General features: G+C 41.6%; 1 protein-coding gene across 1 annotated transcript in view; it reads left to right on the top strand.

The window, feature by feature from the left end:
* Positions 1-18,787, top strand: part of LOC115419989 (serine/threonine-protein kinase 3/4-like) — a 34,495-nt gene extending 15,708 nt beyond the window's left edge. Inside the window, exons 4-11 of the mRNA XM_030135085.1 lie at positions 1,013-1,127; positions 4,568-4,732; positions 4,858-5,025; positions 5,577-5,714; positions 5,889-6,020; positions 6,233-6,431; positions 9,160-9,302; positions 17,366-18,787. Of these exons, the coding sequence (XP_029990945.1) occupies positions 1,013-1,127; positions 4,568-4,732; positions 4,858-5,025; positions 5,577-5,714; positions 5,889-6,020; positions 6,233-6,431; positions 9,160-9,302; positions 17,366-17,524 (1,219 nt within the window). The 3' untranslated portion in view covers positions 17,525-18,787. The remainder of the gene's footprint in view (positions 1-1,012; positions 1,128-4,567; positions 4,733-4,857; positions 5,026-5,576; positions 5,715-5,888; positions 6,021-6,232; positions 6,432-9,159; positions 9,303-17,365) is intronic.
* Positions 18,788-21,465: the final 2,678 nt, after the last annotated feature.

Raw genomic sequence — 21,465 nt, 5'->3', positions numbered from 1 at the left:
CTTGTTCAAATAATGTTCACAATATTTCTACTGTATATGTTTTAGTGTAAACCAGTGGTTCTCAATGTTTTTCTCTTGGGCCCCCCTTTGGAGGATGAAAAATCTCCAGGTCCCCCTCAACCCCAACAACATTTTAAACAGTGGTGCAATTATAACTTTTTTGAAAGAAACATCAATATTGTAACAATACTTTTTGCTTTTTTTTTTTTTTTTCAATAATTTGTTGTACAAATTAAAAATAAATTTAAGATTTTTGCGTGAATAATACAAATAAACTCAACAAGACAGCTCCCTGAGATAATATTTTTCCAAATAAAAATAGGAAATGTGCAATTATCTTACAACTATGACAATAAAGTAACTTTTTTTAGAACAACAAACAAATTTTGGTAACAAAAATGAACAATATCAGTGGCTGCAATGAGCCTATTTACATTGCACATCTCAGAAAATTAACATGCAAACTGTACAAACTGTGCAAAAACACAAACATATGACTTTTTTTTCTTTTCCAGTCCTGTCCTTGTCCATTCTTCAAACCTAAACTCTTTGTCTAGTCTAGTGACAGATCACCATGGCAGTAGATTTGTTTGTTGTATGTCCTTAAAATGAGTCCAGGGTGCTCCAACGCTAAAACATTAGTTCCACCTGATACATGTTCTAACCTGAAGAAAAAAAAACACCCAGGAGTGAGCCCATGCCCCCTCTGACAAGCCTTCGTGCCTCCCCTAGTGGGCCCGCCCCACAGTTTGAGAACCACTGCTCTAAACGATGACAGATATATATTTTTTAAAGATTTCAGTTTTACTGCAGAGTTGATCATGTCCACATGATATTTGCTGTTTATGGTGAAAGCTGATCCTATAGTGAATGAAATCAGACACCGTTTGAAGTGTTCAGGTGTGTGAATGCAGCCCCAGTTCAGTGTGTGTGTGTGTGTGTGTGTGTGTGTGTGTGTGTGTGTGTGTGTGTGTGCGTGTGTGCGTGTGTGCGTGTGTGTGTGTGTGTTCAGCCCTCATGTGGTGCGATACTATGGCAGCTACTTCAAGAACAGTGACCTGTGGATCGTCATGGAGTACTGCGGGGCCGGATCAGTGTCGGACATCATTCGAATACGCAATAAGACGGTAATGCAATACCACCAACACACACACACACACACGCACACATAAACATAAATACATACAGTAACAACACACACACATAAACAAACATACAGTAACAACACACACATAAATAAACATAAATATTAGGCCTGCAAGGGTACACAAAATTTTCATTTCGTTATGTTTTCAGTTTTCAAAGCCACGGTTCGTTTTTTTTTGGTTCAGTACAGGAAGAAAGAAAACCCCTCAAAATGTCTTTGATGCATTTATTATGAATTTTTGAACATTTTTCCCCCAATTTTTGGAGACAATAGAATATAGAAAAACAGGAAAAATATAATTCTGCTGCTGTAAATCAAATAGAAAATAAAATAAATAAAATATTACTAAATGTATTTTAAACATTAGTATTGCACTTTTCCCTTAAAGGTAGTTTTGAACAAACAACACAAATCTAATCCAAGTTCTGTCAGTTCACATTCTGCAGAAAAAGAGCAACCAAAAAATTCCACATGAAGTGCAACATTAACAAGAGGGTAAAGTGGTATTCTGTTAAAACAAACTGAAGAGAAACACTGACAACAAAATGAACTAAAATATTTATTTTAGGACAGAGAACAAACTGTTTAGGACACTGTGTGTACTTGTGTGTGTGTGTGTGTGTGTGCAGGGTGCAATTTGTCAAAAACACGGGGGAGGGTCCATAACTAACTTAACTAACGCTGCCATGAAACAAAAGTGAAACTTTACATACTTTCAACGTCCAACTCCCAGATTCTATTCCTCTGTTATACAGCGTGTGAGAGAGACAGAGAGACAATATGTCCGTGTGGAAGTTGCGCGGATTTAAAGTTCTGCATCGAACGACGTCTTTCGTTCCGTTTTCTTTTTCTCAACATAGTGTGCCATTTTGGTACAGCTGTGTACCGAACCGAACAGGTGTGTACTGAAACGGTTCTGTACAGTATGTGGACCATTACAGGCCTTGTAAATACAGTAACAACATGTACATAAACTAGAAGCACTCGGAGAGCGCAGACCTCCGCCAAGGCTGATCAGTGGGCCCCCCCGTGGGCCCCCCCACCCCCGACCACCACCAAAATTTAATCATTTCTTCCTTATCCCATTTCCAACAAACCCTGAAAATTTCATCAAAATCTGTCCATAACTTTTTGAGTTATGTTGCACACTAACGGACAGACAAACAAACAAACCCAGGCAAAAACATAACCTCCTTGGCGGAGGTAATAAACATAAGTACATACAGTAACAACACACACATAAATAAACATAAATACATATAGTAACAACACACACACACACTCACACACTAATGGTCTAATATGTGTGTGTGTATGATTCCAGAGAAGTGGGAAACCAAAGGAAACCTTTTAATATTAGATAAAAGCCCATCCATAACTTGGACTGCCCCCAGTTTTATGTATTTATTTTTGACGTGTGGGTAAACCACATATTAGTTTGAGTTTGCTTGTGCGTACCATGTGACAGGTGTCTAATCCTGATATGAGTCATTTGATCCAGATGTTCGATGTATAATATATCCAGTTTGTATTTAATTTGTAGTTTTCTGTTCATTTACATTCTGTAGAACTGTCTTTAAATGCACCTGGAAACAACAGTAAATATCACAATATCGAACATTTGAGTGTTTAATGAAGTCATTTCTGCAGAAAATCAGAACTGTTCTAAAAACACTAGAGTTGAAACGATGAATCGACTCGAATCAATTTTTAAAACTATTCGGTGACAGTTTTTCTGAATCAAATCCAAGCTTAGTTTTTTTATTAATTTTGCTCCTGCTCAACATTGGTTCCACTGTCGTTTCACACAGACACTTATAGTGATGCACATTTGTCTGTTTGTTTGTTTGTTTGTTTGTTTACCTGTGGCTGTATTGTACTGACTCTTTGTTTGTTTGTCTGTTTGTTTGTCTGTCTCTCTGTTTGTTTGTCTGTTTGTTTGTTGTTTACCTGTGGCTGTATTGTACTTACTCTTTGTCAGTTTGTCTGTTTATTTGTTTGTTTGTTTGTGTACCTGCAGTTTTATTGTACTGACTCTTTGTCTGTTTATTTGATTGTTTGTTTACCTGCAGCTGTATTGTACTGACTCTTTGTTTTTTTGTTTGTGTACCTGCCACTGTATTGTACTGACTCTTTGTTTATTTGTTTGTTTGTTTACCTGCAGCTGTATTGTACTGACTCTTTGTCTGTCTGTCTTTCTGTTTGTTTTTGTTTGTTTGTGTACCTGCAGCTGTATTGTACTGACTGTTTGTTACTTGTTTGTTTATTTTTTTGTTTGTTTACCTGCAGCTAGGGCTGCTCGATTATAGAAAAAAAAAAAAAATCACGATTATTTTAGCAATAATTGAAATCACGATTATTAAAAACGATTATTTGTTAACCTTAAAGTTGTTTATTTTTTTCTTGCAAAACAATGTAAAATATACTCTTTAAACATAAATAAAGCTTTTAACCACTAAAGCAAAGTATGTTCACTTTTGTATGAAACAAAAAAATCTTTGAATGCAAATAAGTGTACTGTAAATTCAAGTATGTTTCCTTTTGTAAATAAATAGTGCACTGTAATTAAACTGCTATAGACTTGCCATAGAACTGTAGCAATTTAAAAAAAAAAAAAAAAAAAACTCACGTAAAGTGCAAATTATAAATTCAAGTATGTTCAATGTAGTATGAAACAGTAAATTCAGTGGCGTGCCGTGAGGTTTCAGTTCAGGCCTTCTGTATACATCAGCCATCTAGAATACGCACATTAGGGTTATACGGGTTAGGTTAGGTCAGGTTAATACGGGAGTTGCAGCGTAAAGAGATTCGGAAACTGAAGATTACATTGCGGACGAAGTTGTTTTTATGTGTTTTAGTTTTTCATAAGATTATGATAACGGTGGCGGTGGTTAAACTTTAGATGGTTACAAAGGTTTGTTGTGTTAGCGGTCGGTGCGGACACAACTACGAAACACTTTTTGCACGTGATGTGTTTTTGCTCTTCGTCTTCTTCATCAAACCCAAAGTGATTCCATACAATTGAATTTGACTTGCCTTTTTTGTTTACCAAGCACTTCTGCTGTGATTCTCCTGCCATTTGTCCAGACCGCTAGGTACAACTTTCCTCTTGGGGTGGACCTGCCGGCTAGCAGGCAGCAGTAGCTTAGAGGGGGGCGGGGCAGAGCAGCTCATGGTAGCTTGCGTGCGCGTGAATTAAAACAACTCAAAAATAATAATCGTTTTTTCTCGATTACATAATTTTTGTAATTGTTGCGTCTAATAATCGAAATCGTAATTGAATTTCGATTAATTGCACAGCCCTACCTGCAGCTGTATTGTACTGACTGTTTGTTACTTGTTTGTTTGTTTGTTTACCTGCAGCTGTATTGTACTCCCAGCTGTATCTTCATCCCTGCTTGTCCTGTGTTTGTGTCGTAGCTCACAGAGGAGGAGATCGCCACCATCCTTCAGTCGACTCTTAAAGGTCTGGAGTATCTTCACTTCATGAGGAAAATCCACAGAGACATCAAAGCTGGAAACATCCTGTTGAACAGCGAGGGTCAGGCCAAACTGGCAGACTTTGGAGTGGCCGGACAGCTCACAGTGAGACCCCTTCAGCTTTAAAGAAACCCTCTGTGGGACACATACTGACTGTGTGGGTGGGGCTGTGTGGGTGGGACCATGTCTACTAAAGGTTCTGTAATGTTCTTCCTGGTCTGCCGTGACAGGACACCATGGCGAAGCGGAACACAGTGATCGGTACGCCGTTCTGGATGGCCCCAGAGGTCATCCAGGAGATTGGATACAACTGCGTGGCAGACATCTGGTCCCTGGGAATAACAGCGATAGAGATGGCCGAAGGGAAGCCCCCGTACGCAGACATCCATCCCATGAGGGTGAGACACACTCCATCCTGGTCTTCCTGTCTTCTGGTCTTCTGTCTTCTGGTCTTCCTGTCTTCTGTCCTCTGGTCTTCTTGTCTTCTGGTCTTCTTGTCTTCTGGTCTTCTTGTCTTCTGGTCTTCTGTCTTCTGGTCTTCCTGTCTTCTGTCCTCTGGTCTTCTTGTCTTCTGTCTTCTGGTCTTCTGTCCTCTGGTCTTTCTGTCTTCTGGTCCTCTGGTCTTCCTGTCTTCCTGTCTTCTTGTCTTCTGGTCTTCTGTCTTCTGGTCTTCTGTCCTCTGGTCTTTCTGTCTTCTGGTCCTCTGGTCTTTCTGTCCTCTGGTCTTCTGTCTTCTGGTCTTCCTGTCTTCTGGTCTTCTGTCTTCTGGTCTTCCTGTCTTCTGGTCTTCTGTCTTCTGGTCTTCTGTCTTCTGGTCTTCCTGTCTTCTGGTCTTCCTGTCTTCTGTCTTCTGGTCTTCTGTCTTCTGGTTCACTCTTGTGTGTGTAAAGTGCATATTTTTATTTCACGTGTATATCCACTCTAATGAATCTTGTGTTTCCTTTTCCAGGCCATCTTCATGATTCCTACAAATGATCCCCCGAAGTTTCGAAACCCAGACTTGTGGTCTTCAGAGTTTCAACAGTTCGTTGGCCAGTGTTTGGTGAAAAACCCTGAACAGAGGGCCACTGCCACACAGCTGTTACAGGTGCTTCCACTGGGTTACAAATGAACTGTGTCTGTTCAAACAGAAAAGTGAAGGTTCTGTTCTTCAAATGGCATTAGTATATTTGATGGATAGAAGATGTAAAATGAGCTGTAACCTTTGACTTGGACTGACTGTGTGTCTTTGTATGTCTTCATTGCCATCTGTGTCCTTCAGCATCCTTTCATTAAGTTTGCGAAGCCCAGCTCCACCCTCCGAGCGCTGATCACAGACGCCATGGAGATCAAACTGAAGAGACAAGAGGAGGCCGAGCAGAGGGAGCAGGACGCAGACGACGACGACAATTCGGTACGGACTTTGAACCGCTAGTGGGTAAAACCTGTGTTTGAGTGGGTTTGTTCTAGTCCTGAGTGTCCTGAACCTGCTTCTGGAGTGGAGGGGAAAAGATAGTGTGACATCAGCTGTAGAATGTTTCATCATGTCCTTCAGCTCTAATGCTGTTGATGGTTACAGGAGTTGCAGTTGTAACTTGGACTAAAGCTTCGGTTTGTGTGTCTCAGGATGAAGATGAGGTGGACCGGGGGACGATGGTACGAGCAGGGACGGGGGACTCTGGGACTGTCCGGGCCGCCGGTTCATTAGGGGGCACGGCCTGGACCATGATTGAACACGACACCGGAACCATGCAGTCCCAGCTGGGCACCATGGTCATCAACTCTGATGATGATGACGATGAGGAAGAAGCTGGAACCATGAAAAGTAAGTACCCTTAAAGCACATGTGCAAACACAAACCTGTGGTGATGCTGTATTTCACAAATGAGCAAACAATAGGAGGAGATGTGTGTTAGTCATGTGACGCAGAAGATGAAGGATTAACAGGCAGTTTGGTGGAAGAACTAGAGTAAGAGGAACCAACTGATGACAGGAACCGACTGATGAGAGGAACCTGCTGAAAGTCCATGGACAGTTCCAGTGTTGACGCCCAGGGTCCAGTTCCACTTTAGTCCTGGTGTGCACACACTTCCATCTAAGGTCTTTTTTAATGTAAGTTTTTTGTTGAAATGTCAAAGAAGCACATCTTAATTAATTCTAACTTTACTTGTAATATTTCATATTCATGAGGAGTTTTACATCACATTGTTTTATTCCATTGTCAGGATGTTTTCCTGGTTGTGAAACATGTCAGTTTCCTGATTAAAAAAAAGACCAAATCTGTTCCAGTGCATGTTTCAAATGCATCTGTATCTGTTTTTTGTCCACTAGAGGGCAGACTGGGACCATCACCTTTGAGGTCCAGTGTACCTGAAGTCATTCACAGCTCCAGTCACATGTTTTTTGTCTTTTGTACTGAGCTGCTTTCTTTTTGGCTGTGAATGTTTTTTTTATACCTTTATACGATGGAAAAATGTGTGAATAAATGCAGTGGAAACAGCTGTAGATTTAGAATTTAGTAGGGATGCACCGATCCGATCCCAGTATCGGGCATCGGCTCCGATGCTCAGTGTGTGTACTTGTACTCGTACTCATAAAAGATATCCGTTACAACTGCACTGATACCACTTTCGGCCGCGTGACATTCACAGTTCAGAGCAGCAGGTACGAAGAGGAGGAGTAATGTGTGGGGAGTGTGAAGAGTGTGGAGATTGAACCAAATAAATGACGGTGATAAAAGTAACTGGGGGGGGGGGGGCTGCTGGGGGCTGCTGGTAGAACCTTTGGAAGCTTGAAATGGACTTGGACATTGGTGGGTGTGTTTAATGAAAGAGTTAACCCCAGTCAGACACTTCAGCACTGACTTTGGATTTCAGTGTGTGTGTGTGTGTGTGTTTTAATAGTGGTGTGAGTCCATCACAGCACACAGCAGAGTGTCTGCAGACCAGCTCTGAACTGAACTGTGTGTCTGTAAATGAAAGGAAAACTTTTAGTTTAGTTTAGTCTCATCTGTGCCATGGTGGTCCTACCCACTATGGTTGTACCCACGGTGGTCGTACCCACAGCGGGCGTACCCACAGCAGTTGTACTCACAGTGGTCATACCCACGGGGGTTGTACCCACGGGGGAATGAAAATCCAAACACAGTCACATGGTTTGAACAGTTTGTTTGGACTCAGACTGACTAGAACAGCATCTACATCTGTGAGACTTGTAATTCCACAGACATGGCGCTGTCTTCTGTCTTCTGTCTGATGTCCTCTTATTGAGTTAGTATAGATCTGCACTGATGCCTCTGAACTGCATTAACACTGAGACATCCATTAGGACACACACATATCTGTGTGTGTGTGTGTGTCTGCATATATATGTGTGTTTGTGTGTGTGTGTGTGCATATATATGTGTGTTTGTGTGTGTGTGTTTCCTCTATATCACCCTGTGGATAACAGTATTAGTTCTTATATCAGTCCTCTTTAATGTTACTCAGGGTTTCCTCTGACTAAACCTGGTGGTAGGTCCGCTATGGAAGCCCACCACCGTCCCACCATGTTTTTGGAAAGAAAAAAGTTCAAAGTTGACAGGAAATATGAAATTATGACTATTATGTGTTATTGTAAGACATTTATTAAACAATACGTAGACACCAACTACAGTCTAACAAAAAGGCACACTCTGAAATACTGATGTAACAAACAAAAAAATACAATTAAAATAAATAATATCAATTGTTTTCACTTCAGTTAAATCCAAATTCAGTAACTGACCAATGAATCCTTAAGTCATGCAATGGTCACATTTAAAAGTAACCATTTTTGATGTTTACCATCGTGGATCGCAGAAGGCTGTTCTGATGACGTGCTAACATCTGTACTAACATCCATCCAAACATCCATGCTGGACTTAAACAGCTGTATTCTCTGCTGTATCTGCGCAGATCTCATATTTACTGCATTAAAGTTTCATGTGGCTGTGGGGGGGTGGAGTCCTCTGGAGACCACTGAGCTTCAGCTTTCACAGTCTGTTTTTAGATCAACGTGATGTTTATTCTTAGCAGCATTATTCTGATGCCAAACCATAAAATGGACCCCCCACCCCAAAAAGGATGTTCATAAACTCCATTTATATTATTCTAAAGACTCCACATTACAAACCAGAGGTTTCACTGTAGACATGAACTGTTGATCCTGGCGTCATGTGCGTCACAATAAGTGTCCATGTGAAACACGACAGTGGAACCAATGTTTAACAGCAGAGAAATTAAGGAAAAGATGTTTTGATTCAGGAAAATGGTAATCAATTTTTGATTCGAGTCAATTAATTGATTAATCATTTCCACTCTATTTGAAACAGAGACATTGACTTATTATTTCAACCACATGTGTGTATGTCTTCCAACCTTTAACCACACCCACATCCTCCTCCTGGGACGGCAGCCTCCGGGACTCTACCAACACCAGTGGTTGTTACAACTTAAATTGGTGTCATTTCCTTGTTTTTTTTGAATGTTTGTGCTGTAGTTGTGTAAACACTGGACTGCTTGTATGTTCCACAGGGAGAGATGAGACCTTGCAGCCGGTAAAGCCATCTTTCCTGGAATACTTTGAACAGAAGGAGAAGGAGGCCAACCTTCATAACGACGCAGGAGAAAACAATGCAGACAACCGCAGACTACCTGCTGAAGCAGATCTGGAAGTGGTGAGTTCAACCCTGTGTGTCTGAGCAGGAGCACAAAGGGAAAAAGCTCTGAAACATTTGATTATACCTGCAGTTTTATATCTGTCTGGTTATAAACAATCGATCACGGATCAAGCAGAGTGTCTGCTCTGCTCCGAGCTGTCCCATTTGCTCATGTACCTCCATGTAGCTCAGCTGATGAAATGTTTTTGGTAGCACTAGTTGAGCTGCAGCCACTGACTTTCTGTTCAGTGTACCACAGGGCTCTCAAACTCATATTCTTTCAGGTTCCACATTCAGCCCAATTTGATCTGCAGTGGACCCAACCAGTAAAATAAAAACAGAATAACTTATAATAATGACAACTGACAATTTGTCTGTGTTTTAGTGTAAAGAAAAAAGCCCATTAAATTATGAAAATACATACTTTTATAAACTATCCAACCAAAAAGATGTGAATAACCTGAAAAAATGGAAATTTCTTAAGAAAAATCAGTGCAATTTTAACAATCTTCTTCCTCCACTTCTCATTTGTCCATGTGCATTCTGGATCAGATCTACGAAGACACTAAACACAGAGGAACAGGAAGAAAAGAGTTCAAATTGGGCTGAATTTAATACAGACATTTCAGGTTGTTCGTATTTGTTCAGGTTATTCACATTTTATTGGTACAGGAGAGTTTGTAAATGTAAATATTTTCATAATTCAATGTTATTTTTTTGCACTAAAACAAAGAAAAAAATTAGAGTTGTTAATTCAAGATTTTTTGCTAAATTTAAGATTTTTTTTTTTTTTTACTTAATTCAAGATTCTTTTTGGCTTAATTTGAGATTTTTTTTTACTTCATTTTGCTTAATTCAACATCCATCCATCCATTATCTTCCGCTTATCCGGGGCTGGGTCGCGGGGGCAACAGTCTAAGCAGGGATGCCCAGACTTCCCTCTCACCAGACACCTCTCCCAGCTCTTCCGGGGGGACCCTGAGGCGTTCCCAGGCCAGCCGAGAGACATAGTCTCTCCAACGTGTCCTGGGTCTTCCCCGAGGTCTCCTCCCGGTGGGACATGCCCGGAACACCTCCCCAGGGAGGCGTCCAGGAGGCATCCGAAACAGATGCCCGAGCCACCTCAGCTGGCCCCTCTCGACGCGGAGGAGCAGCGGCTCTACTCCGAGCTCCTCCCTGGTGACCGAGCTCCTCACCCTATCCCTAAGGGTGCACCCAGCCACCCTACGGAGGAAACTCATTTCGACCGCTTGTATCCGGGATCTTGTTCTTGATCTTAATTCAACATTTTTTTCTTTAATTCAAGATACTTTTTTTTTTTTTAATTTTGCTGAATTCAGTTCAAGAGTGTGGAATTTTTGACTTTGCAAAAACATCCCATGGGCCAGATTGGAACCTTTGGCGGCCCGTATGTTTGAGACCCCTGGTGTACCATCTTCACTGACAAACAGCTTGGTTCTCTCCCTCACTAGAACAGAGATGTCATCATGGTGATTACTTCCTCTCAGCTGAGGCCGCTGTCCTGTCATGGCATACTGTTGCACCTTACTCTTGACAGGATCATCCTCTTGTGCTTTCTTTAGCTCCTCACTGGAGGTTTCTGACACTGGAGATGTTATTTGTTCCTGTTCTACATCAGTACACACTGCAGTGATGGTGGCTGGACTAGGGATGCAAATTATCGATTAATTCATTAATCATTAGTTGGTTGACCTTATTGATCGATTAACGATTAATTGATAAGCGTCGATTTTCCTGAGAACCTGAATTTCTTTTTCAATACGGTCTATAAGAATAAAAGCTAAATATTGTTTCTATACTTCATGAAAAAAGAATGTCATCTTCCTTAATGATTGATGTACTGAACCATTGGATACAGTCAGTGTTTCCTGTGGAATTCATCTGTTGGTGTGGTGGTGTGCAATGGGGGGGTACACGCGCGTGTTTCGCCGGTGGGTGTTATCATTACCTCCTCCAGGAGGTACTGTGATCACTTCGTGTGTTTGTTTGTTAGCAACTGTGATGGAAGAGCCCCATCAGGTACTGTAGGAAAACTCCCATGATGAGCTGAAGCACGCACACATACACACACTAATTACCTGGTTGTCCATTTACTTCGTCTCCCGTCCGTTCGCTCCGTTTTCATCTTTTTTACCATCAGACCGTCATCACAGTAGTCTTGGGTGCACACTTGACCACTGTTAATCCATTGTTCTTCCCATAGTTTGCTGCCTCTCAAACTTTCATCCAGTACACATCCCACATTCACATGTTCTGACTGTCAAACCGAGCGCCTCTCTGACTTCTGGGTTATGTTGTGTCGTGCGCGGGACGCAGTCCTCTGACGTCCTGGTGACGTCACCACAAAGTGCCAGTTTTGAACTGAGTTAATTTTATTATTTTTCCTGGCCACTCTAGAAACCCATTGTCAAGGGTATTACATATGTTGTACTTTGAAAGAATTTATTGTAATAATATGTACATGAGATGTTGTATAATGTGGGAGATATGTCCAGTTTGGTTTGTTAATTACCTGGGGGGAGGAGCCTCAGGGTTTTAAAAGAGGGCCTTTCTCCATCATGAGTCAGTGGGTGCTGAGCTGGTTACACTGAAGAAGTATTTTTTTCTCTACGATTGTAAATGTTATTTTTTCATACTTTGTACTGAGCACTAATTTTTGCACCTTGAGAAGACGAGCACAATAAATCACTTAAAAATCTTTTTTTTTTTCTCGACTACGCCATTATTTTTCCTTTCATCCTGAGGAACCCCGTCACAGCAACTTGAGGGGAAAACTCTTCCACCCATCTTTCCCAAATCTTCCCCACAGATAGGCCTAGGCCCTGGGACCAACCCATTCCATTTTGGTCCCAGTAGGCCAAAGTTCAAGGTCTCAGCAAGGTCACAACATCTACAATTTTCCATCTGTCATCATTGAGACACTTTCCAAAATTCATCAAAAATTCAAAACGACTCCGATTAGCCTCCAATTAGATCCACCCATAACTTAGAACAATATCTTGTGTCTGGCACAAAATTGTCCACATCCACTGTGGAATGTGGACTCTGTGGACATTTACATTGAACATTGAAAATCCCATTTCCCACACATTTAAAATTAGAACTCAACAAATATTGATGTGAATTGAATCTAATTTGACAGACACATGACTGGGACCAAGATTCAACTTTTTCTGCTGTATGGAACAACCTGGAAACTGTTGAATTTCAACAGAAATAGTTGATCCACACATGCACACCGTTCGGGGTGCTTGGCGGAGGTTGGCGTTCTCTGAACACTTGTTTTAATAATGTATTTCTGCTAAGTACCTTTAGGGTCTGGTGGAACCATTGTCAGAGTGAGTGCTTGTTTGTCCTAACTGCAAATGTTGAAGTGGGACAAATGGCTGCAGCTGGAATTAAATTTTAAATATGTGATTTTTTTTTTAACTCATAAAGACCCAGCGCTACTTTTATGGCAGCTCCCACTCCAGGTTTTCTCTGCATTTAATCTTAAGTGATTTATCACCATTTATTAGGATATTATGCTCAGTATTTTACGTTTTTCAGTGTAAATCCTGTATTTTCCTATATTTAATTCACTGATCATGTAGATGTTCATTAAAGCTCAAATTAAAGTTGATGGTTATTGTATCAGAAACAGAAAACTGAATAAACAGTGTCTTTTTCTGTCCAGTCTGTCATTATCTGATCATAAACCCAGTGTGTCCATCCACTGTCATTGATCCAATTCCATGGGTTTGACTGGGGAATCAATGTTGGAGAAGATGATGGTGTTTCCACGGTAACTACATTGCCTCTGAATGTCCAAATATAGTCATATCAGATGACCATGAAAAGATGAAGAACTGTATTTGACACCAATTATTGACAAGGATTGATAGGATTAATGGAGCAACAGGAATTAAACAGTTTAGATCAGTAGATGGTTTAGTTTAAAGGTGAGCGTTTGGGTCTTTAAGGGTTAAAGGAGGACGTTTGGGTCTGTAAGGGTTAAAGGTGGACGTTTGGGTCTGTAAGGGTTAAAGGAGGACGTTTGGGTCTGTAAGGGTTAAAGGAGGACGTTTGGGTCTGTAAGGGTTAAAGGAGGACGTTTGGGTCTGTAAGGGTTAAAGGTGGACGTTTGGGTCTGTAAGTGTTAAGCAAAGGTGGTTCCTTATACCAGTCCACCCTTCATGTTCTGCTCATGGAGAACAGAATCCATGTGTGTTTGTGCTGATGATCACCTAGAAGTACAGACTTCTGTTTCCGGTCCCAATAGTTCTTGTTGAACCTTTACAAATGTGGACTTTAATGGACTGTTGGGTCTGTTTCTGTGGTAAGATGTAGAGATATAGATACATAGATATACACTGAAGAAAAAAAAAAAAAAAGATTTATGTAGGAAAACTTAGGAAAGTATTTGCACTTAGAACTGTAAGTAAATTCTACAAGAGCAATGATCAGATGTACATTTATTTTGCTAACGAACCTCAGGTCATTTACTGATGATTATTAGTATGGTCTTTGGATAGGACTTTGTCCTTCTGTATAAGTTTTACTCAGACTCTGAACCACCCAAGTCCCACCTCACCCAACAGAACCAGTCCAGTTCAGTTCATTCATCCCAGACTGGTAAATATGTGGATGAAAAGCTCCTTCTTTGTTGGATTGTAAATACTTGTAGGCAGTTTGTTGACAGTTCTACAGCCGTTGGGTTTAATTTTAGATCAGTCCACTCTATTTTTGCATTTTGCTGTCAGATATTGTTTTCTAATACAGGACAGTCATGTCGAAAAGCCTTTGTTTCCATCAGACTGCTTTAAATACGACTGTCTTTGACATCTACTCTACGAAGGTCTGAGACCTGCTCAGGTTCAGGTTCCTGCTTTTGGTTGTAGAGTGGATTCTGAAATCCAGAGAGGTTATAGATGTGCTCATTTGTAGATCTGCATAAATGACCAACAGCAGTTTTTGTCCATATCCTGAACTGTGAATGAACTGTTTTACAGTATTTTCATGTCTGTCAGACTAAATACTAGTCTGAGATAGACATGAAAATACTGTAAAACACTAAATATTATTGATATATGTTATGAAAATATTTAGTTTTTATAGTATTTTCCTGTCTGTGTCAGACTAATATTTAGTGTTTTACAGTATTTTCCTGTCTGTCCAGCTGTTCAGACTAATATTAACTGTTTTCTTCATTCCTTCAGTCTTTGCTGTTCACTGTGGGGACAATGCAGAATAGAACATGTGGAGGAAAACCACTAAACTCCATTATTCATGACGAGGAGATGCAGAACAACCAATCTTCCCCAATTGCTGTTTTCTCTCCTCTGCCCTTTGTGCTATTTTTTTCCACCTCTTCTCTATTTTTATTCTTGCGCTCCTGTTTTTCTTTTTCCATCTCCTTTTGCTTCCATGCTCTCTCTCTTCACATCTCTCCTCTTACATCTTCAGGACAGTACAGACGTATTTAAGGCTGTGCAGATAATCGCAATCATAGATTTTTGTCATTTCAGTCTTTCTTTAAGGTTTTTTTTCCAGCAGTGGCAGGTAGAGGGGTTTGTGTTCCTTTGTTCATGGGGGACACAAACTTTAAAGTCCCGAACATGTCCTCAGGCTCTGTGTGGATTTAAGAGTTTTAAACCTCTGAACCCAATAACTGATCATGTCTCTGGGTGAATATTAAATACAGCTGCACCTCAAAATTATGTTTGTAATGATGTGATCATTAATATTATCTATTGATTACTGTCCTCAATTTGATTAAACTGTTATAATTTGAACAGGTGAAAAATATAGTAAAAATGTGAAACAGACGTGTGTGAAAATGACAAACATGTCCTTTATTTCAGAACCATAGGGTTAGAGTTAGCATTAGACTTAGTGTTTGGGTTAGAGTTAGTCTTAGCATTAGGGTTAGAGTTAGTGTTAGGGTTTGTGGTAATGTTAGTGTTAGAGTTAATATTAGAGTTAGTGGTAGTGTTAGGGTTAGGGTTCTGTTGAACTAAAACACTGTAGGTGTTTTTACTCTATTACTGTTTGGACTCTGAGTCAATTATGATGCAAAACAAAGTATGACATTTATGTTTTTATTTGTTTTAGTTTCACTCTTATAAACACATGGATATATCATAGGTTATTAAGAGCAATATATTGATAATTGCAGTATCGCTGTATTGAGGTGTTATCGTGATCGTGAGCTGTGTATTGTATCGTATTGCATCGTATCGTATTGCATCGTCAGGTACCCTTAGATTCCCAGCCCTGATTCTGAACCCCAGTAAACCAGTCCAGTACCATCTGTAAACCAGTCCAGTACCATCTGTAAACCAGTCAGTTCAGTCTGAATCCAACTGAACATAGAACAAACACTGAACTGAAACTAAGACTCATTAGTGTTTGTGTGAAAGTTTAAAGCAGTAAGTGATGGTTCCAATGTAGAAAAGTCCACATATAGACATTTACATTTTTAAAAAGCAAATGAAGACTTTTTTTTTTTAAATTTCATGAAGTGTTGAATTAAAGCAGGACTATGTGACAGATGGGTTTGAACGGTTTCAGTTGTTCAAAACTCGATGGTTCTGGGTCAAATGATGGGAGGAGACATGTGGATCCATCTTGGACCTCAGAAACTGGCCCTAGAAGAAGGACCTGGACCCAGACCTGGACCTGAGACGCTCTAATGTGTGTCTCCTAAAGGTCACAGCTGTTTTTATTTGGCTTATGAAAGAGTAAATAAGGCCACGGTGTCAGATGAAGGAGGTTTCAAGTGTCAGTGTGGACTTGACCCTGACCCTGGTCTAAGTCCAGACCTGGAACCCATCCTTGTGTCTTCATGGTTATCTGTCTAGCGGACGAGGACGCCAGTGTTATTTTAGCTCCATCGATTGTGGGTAATAAATAGCTGGAGAGCGAAGTGCTGCTGGTAAAAGCTGGGGGGTTGGGGGGGGGTCCCGTGGGGGAACTCTGAAGCAGACATCTGGTCCTGATCTGAGGCTGAGGTGGAATGAATGTCAATACAAGAGACTGAGAAACGCCTCCAAATAGATCCTCTTCTGTGCCGTATGTGAGGGGTTTGAGGACCTGCTACAGATGTTCTGAAGGGTCCAGTCTTGTGTAACCCAGTTTAAACCCAGTATAATCCACAGGTGTTTAGTGTCAGACTGCAGTGGAAGCTCATCTTCTCCTAAAATGACTCCCATTAAATGCTCAGATCTGTTCAGTTGTTTTCATTTCATTGACTCCAAATGTGTTGGAACACGTTCATCTCACAGACCAGTTGGTTCAGAATCAGTTTGATCCCAGATCAGTGGACTGGATGTTGTTCACTTCTCCTCCATTCCCATGTCTGTGTTTTCTCCTCCATCTCTGCTCAGTGCATTTGTCCGTAGACGCTCAGCGTCCATGCACTTCAATGGGACTGAGTGGAACTGGTTTTTTCAACGACTCTAAACTGGACCATCATTGGATAAATGCCACTGTGTTGTCCCGCCCCCGGACACTCGGCGTCTCTGGGGGTGAATGGAGCTGTGGGCGGAGCTTGGCCGGGCCGGACGCTGAGCTTCCGCGTGCTGATTGGAGGATCGGTCGAAAGGCTGAATCCCATTTGATTGACAGCTGTTTTCAGATCTGCTCCTTCACTGACACAGTTCAGTTTAATACCGTCACACATTCTGCTGGGAAATCAGAGAAACCAAATGAACTGTTCATTTCTTGCACCGTAAATAAAACACACTCATTGTACTTCCTTTTTTCAATTTAACATAATTTCAACGTTTTCTTGTTTACTTGGTACGATAAGGTCACTGAGCATTTTCTTGAAAAGGAACAGAGGGACGAATTTATGTTTAAATAACTTGACAATTTTTTTTTTTTATGTAAGCCGACAATGAGCTTCCCCTGTCTGGAAGACAAGCAGCCGCCACTGGTTTAAACCCAGTATAAACCTAGTGCATGTGTATTCTTCCTGTGGTGGTTGTGTGTGTGTGTGTGTGTGTGTGTGTGTGTGTGTGTGTGTGTGGTATCAGTGGGTGCATATTCTGACCGTGTATTTGTGTGTGTGTGTGTAGTTGCAGACGTGGACCGTGGAGGAGCTCCGCCTCCGTCTGGCCTCTCTGGATCCTCAAATGGAGCAGGAGATCGAGGAGATCCACCAGCGCTACCAGGCCAAGAGGCAGCCCATCCTGGACGCCATCGAGGCCAAGAAGAGGAGGCAGCAGAACTTCTGAGGTCCAGGTGGAGCTGCGTGGTGCACAGCGTCTGTCAGAGGGACAGTGGGACAGTTGGAACTCAGGCTTTCTGCAGATAATGGGTGGTCATGTGGCAGATGTCCAGACGCAGCATCCTGATGTCCTGGAACCTGTGCATGGACATCTGAATGTCGACGCTGTGGACGTCAAACCTGGACGTCATGTCAAAGACGTGTCCAGATGTCTGTTCCTGTTGGAGTGAATCTGTTGGACATGTGGTTTCAGGTTGAACCTCTGTATTCTGCTGTTCAGATCTGCTCCACCAGCTTCTCTTTGGACTCGTGTGCTTTCATGGTGGATGCTTCGGAGCTGAGCAGCTGGTCAACACCTGCGCCGTTCTTCTGCTTATTTAAGGCGTGTGTCTGCTGTGGTACGTTCTGGTCGGGCCTTCTGTAGGTACGCTGGACCTTCTGGAAGTTCGCTGGACCTTCTGGAGGTACGCCGGACCTTCTGTAGGTACGCCGGACTTTCTGTAGGTACGCTGGACCTTCTGGAGGTTCGCTGGACCTTCTGGAGGTTCGCTGGACCTTCTGGAGGTACGCTGGACCTTCTGGAGGTACGATGCTCAGGTCCTGCTGCTGGACTGTCCAACCTGCTGGTTCGTTTGTTGTGGTGTTTGTATCTGACCCCCTTTAGGTCCAAGTCGTTTGGCACATCTTCAAACTGCTGCTCCCAGACTCAGGCCGTCCCACTGGATGGAACGTCTGCTCCTGCCCGTCGACAAGGGGGCGTGGTCAGCAGCTCTGATGTCGGAGACCTTCTGATGACATGTATGTTCAGGGTGTCGTCCACTGTCTAAAGGGATCTGCACTAAAGCATCAGACATTCTGTTCCATGGGTCTGAAACTTCATCTGGTCTGAAATGAATCTGAAGTCCTCAGAAGAACATAGACGAGGAGCTGAAAGAAGCAGATTTATGGAACGTGTTGGAAGCCTTTACTTTGTCTGGTTTTACTTTGTTTTTAGTTTGTTTTACTTGGTTTTTAGTTTGTTTTACTTTGTTTCAGAGCTGATCCTTTCTGTTCATGTCTTCATGTCCTCATCATGTGCATGTCTTCTGCTGGTTTAAAGGGGTCCCCTCTATATTTTGGAGGTCTAGTTGTATGAGGTCCTTCTCCACAGCAAGGTTATTATCGTTAACAAAAATTAACAAAATGACGAAAACTAGAGTTTTAAAAACCTTTTCGTTAACTGAAATAAATAAAAACTATAATTAAGAGAAAAAAAACATAACTAACTGAAACTGTATTGTGTGTTTACAAAACTACCTAAAACGGATAAAATTATGGATAAAATTCCCTTCGTTTTCATCTTTGTCAATGTCGAATTGATACGAAATAGATTTATTTCCCTCAAGCAATTTTAGCTTGTGGCATCATATGAAATTTAAGGGTCCATCACTTGTGTTCACTTGTGGTTTCCAGTCGTCTTCTGGTCCCCACTCTACCTGGAAACATGGAGACTACAGTTGGGAGAAAGCAGCAGAGTCCTGTCTGGGATTTATTTGAATACGACGACAGAGAAGAAGACAAGCATTTAAAAAAATAATGTAAACTAATAAAAAGTAGCAAACCTGCTCTAAAGATGAATTAAAATGAACTGAATTAGAGAAAAAAAGCCAAAACTAAATAAAACTAAACTATAATGAAAAATCCAAAACTATTAGAACCTTCAACGCTGACAAAACAGTCTGGATTTGGACCAACGTGTGAAATACGCGCCATCTATTCTATACCGACCAATCACAAGTCTGGGGGGCGGGTGTTTCATAATGCGTCACACGTACATACATAACGAGTCGAAGTCAGTTCCAGGTACTCGAAACACTTTCCAGCTGTTGTCGGATCTTTGATTCAAAGTAAGGATTGAATTCCAGATGACACCCTTTATTCACAAGGTTCTGTGACAAAAGCGTCATGTCTGTCTTATCTGGGATTGGTTTACTCGGCACCTGTTAGTTCCGCCTTCGTATTTGGATTCAAGGCCCGCGATTCCACATGGATGTCTCTTTGAGACAGATGGACAGGCCAGCAGACAGGCTAACAGACGAGCTAGCATACAGGTTAACAGACAGGGTAGCATACAGGCTAACAGACGGGCTAGCATACAGGCTGATAGACGGACTAACAGACAAGCTAGCATTACAGGCTAACAGACAAGGTAGTAAACAGGCGAACAAACAGGCTAGCAGACGGGCTAACAGATGGGCTAGCATACAGGCTAGCAGATGGGGTAACAGACAGGCTAACAGATGGGCTAGCAGATGGGGTAACAGACAGGCTAACAGACCGCCTGCATTACTTCGACCTTTTCTCACGAGTTCAGATCTGAACTATTAAAGCCATTGAACAGGCTTTAGTCACAGACACAGTTGAAGGACGGTCAGTCTGTCTGTCTGCAGGGTCACTCTGAGGTCACTCTAAGGTCACTCTAATACAATATGGATTGGTCTTGTGTGTGTTTTGCTCCATCTCCACTGGTGACCTCATGTATCATTAATGCTTCAACTACCTGACCTCCATCTACTGCAGGTACTGATGATGAAGGACCTCATACAGCCCTGTGTTCAAACCCTGTTTTATTTGCGTGCACTGGTAAACAGCAGGTCCGGTCCAGTCCTGAGCCTGGACACCTTTAAACCTGTCAAATGGATTAAAACTATGCATTCACATGTTTTCAGTTTGTACGACATAAACTCATTTATTTTTCATTGTCTGTCTGCTGTTTATCTGAATGTTTGGTTCAACTGGAGGAAAATTCCATCTGTACGTCGCACTTGAATATGCAATAGGAGAACTGGTTATGACACGTGTTAATGACGACGATGATGATGATGTCGTTAACTGTAACATGATATTTATTGTGGAATCCAACTGCAGTAAATTTTGTATCTTTTTTTCCATTTCCTTATAATGTGTGAAATTTCAAATGTCTATAAAAACATCAAGTTTGTTTCAATTTACTTCAGACTTGTCACAAATATAGAGACAGCAGATCTGACATCAGCACACGCACAGACATGATGACATCAGCTGGATCCATGACAACAGAAGATACAATATATGCGAGGGGCGGGGCTTGTTTTTCCTCCGCTCCTCCTCCTGGGACAAAGAATTGTCGGATAAATGCGACCTGGACGTTCAGACTGAAGTCACATTGGAAAATCTGTATGAAGGACCGCATATGAAAGTGGTCTGGGTCAGATTTAGGATCGCATATGAAAGTGGTCTGGGTCAGATTTAGGACCGCATATGAAAGTGGTCTGGGTCAGATTTAGGACCGCATATGAAAGTGGTCTGGGTCAGATTTAGGACCGCATATGAAAGTGGTCTGGGTCAGATTTAGGACCACATATTACAATGGTCTGGGCAGGTTAGTGCTGTATCAGATCAGATCCAGGTCACATTTGGACACATTTACCTCCAGTGTGAATACAGCCTTTAGAACATACAGTGACTCCAGTTCCAAACAGAAGGTGCTGTGCACTTTGAATCCCCTTTGGCCAAATATAGAATAAGATGGACCTCCTGTTTCCCTAACCCTAACCCTGACCCCCTAATCCTGACCTTAACCCTCTGGATATGGGTTCTAAAGTACTCGGTGTGAATGCACACGTTCTCAGTCTCCTCAGAAATGCTCAGACTTTTCAGACATACTTTCATCTCTGCTCTTGACGTCGTTCTGTCAGAAAATAGCAGAAATTAATTTTTAATGACTGGGCTGTGAATCTGATCCTGTCTCCTTCAGAACCCGAACAGACGGTGAGTGTTTCTGTAGTCACCAGAAGAGATCACATCTAGAGTTGAAGAACATTCCTGGACCAGGCGGGACTACAGTAACAACATAACCCTGACCCTCTAACCCTGACCCCTAACCCCCTAACCCTGAAGTGTTCTCCAGCACATCCTAAAAATTCTTGT

The sequence above is a fragment of the Sphaeramia orbicularis genome, chromosome 5 (genome assembly GCF_902148855.1).
Source record: "Sphaeramia orbicularis chromosome 5, fSphaOr1.1, whole genome shotgun sequence".
Taxonomy (NCBI): domain Eukaryota; kingdom Metazoa; phylum Chordata; class Actinopteri; order Kurtiformes; family Apogonidae; genus Sphaeramia; species Sphaeramia orbicularis.
The sequence above is the reverse complement of the archived record's forward strand: the minus strand, read 5'-3'. Positions and strand labels throughout refer to the sequence as shown.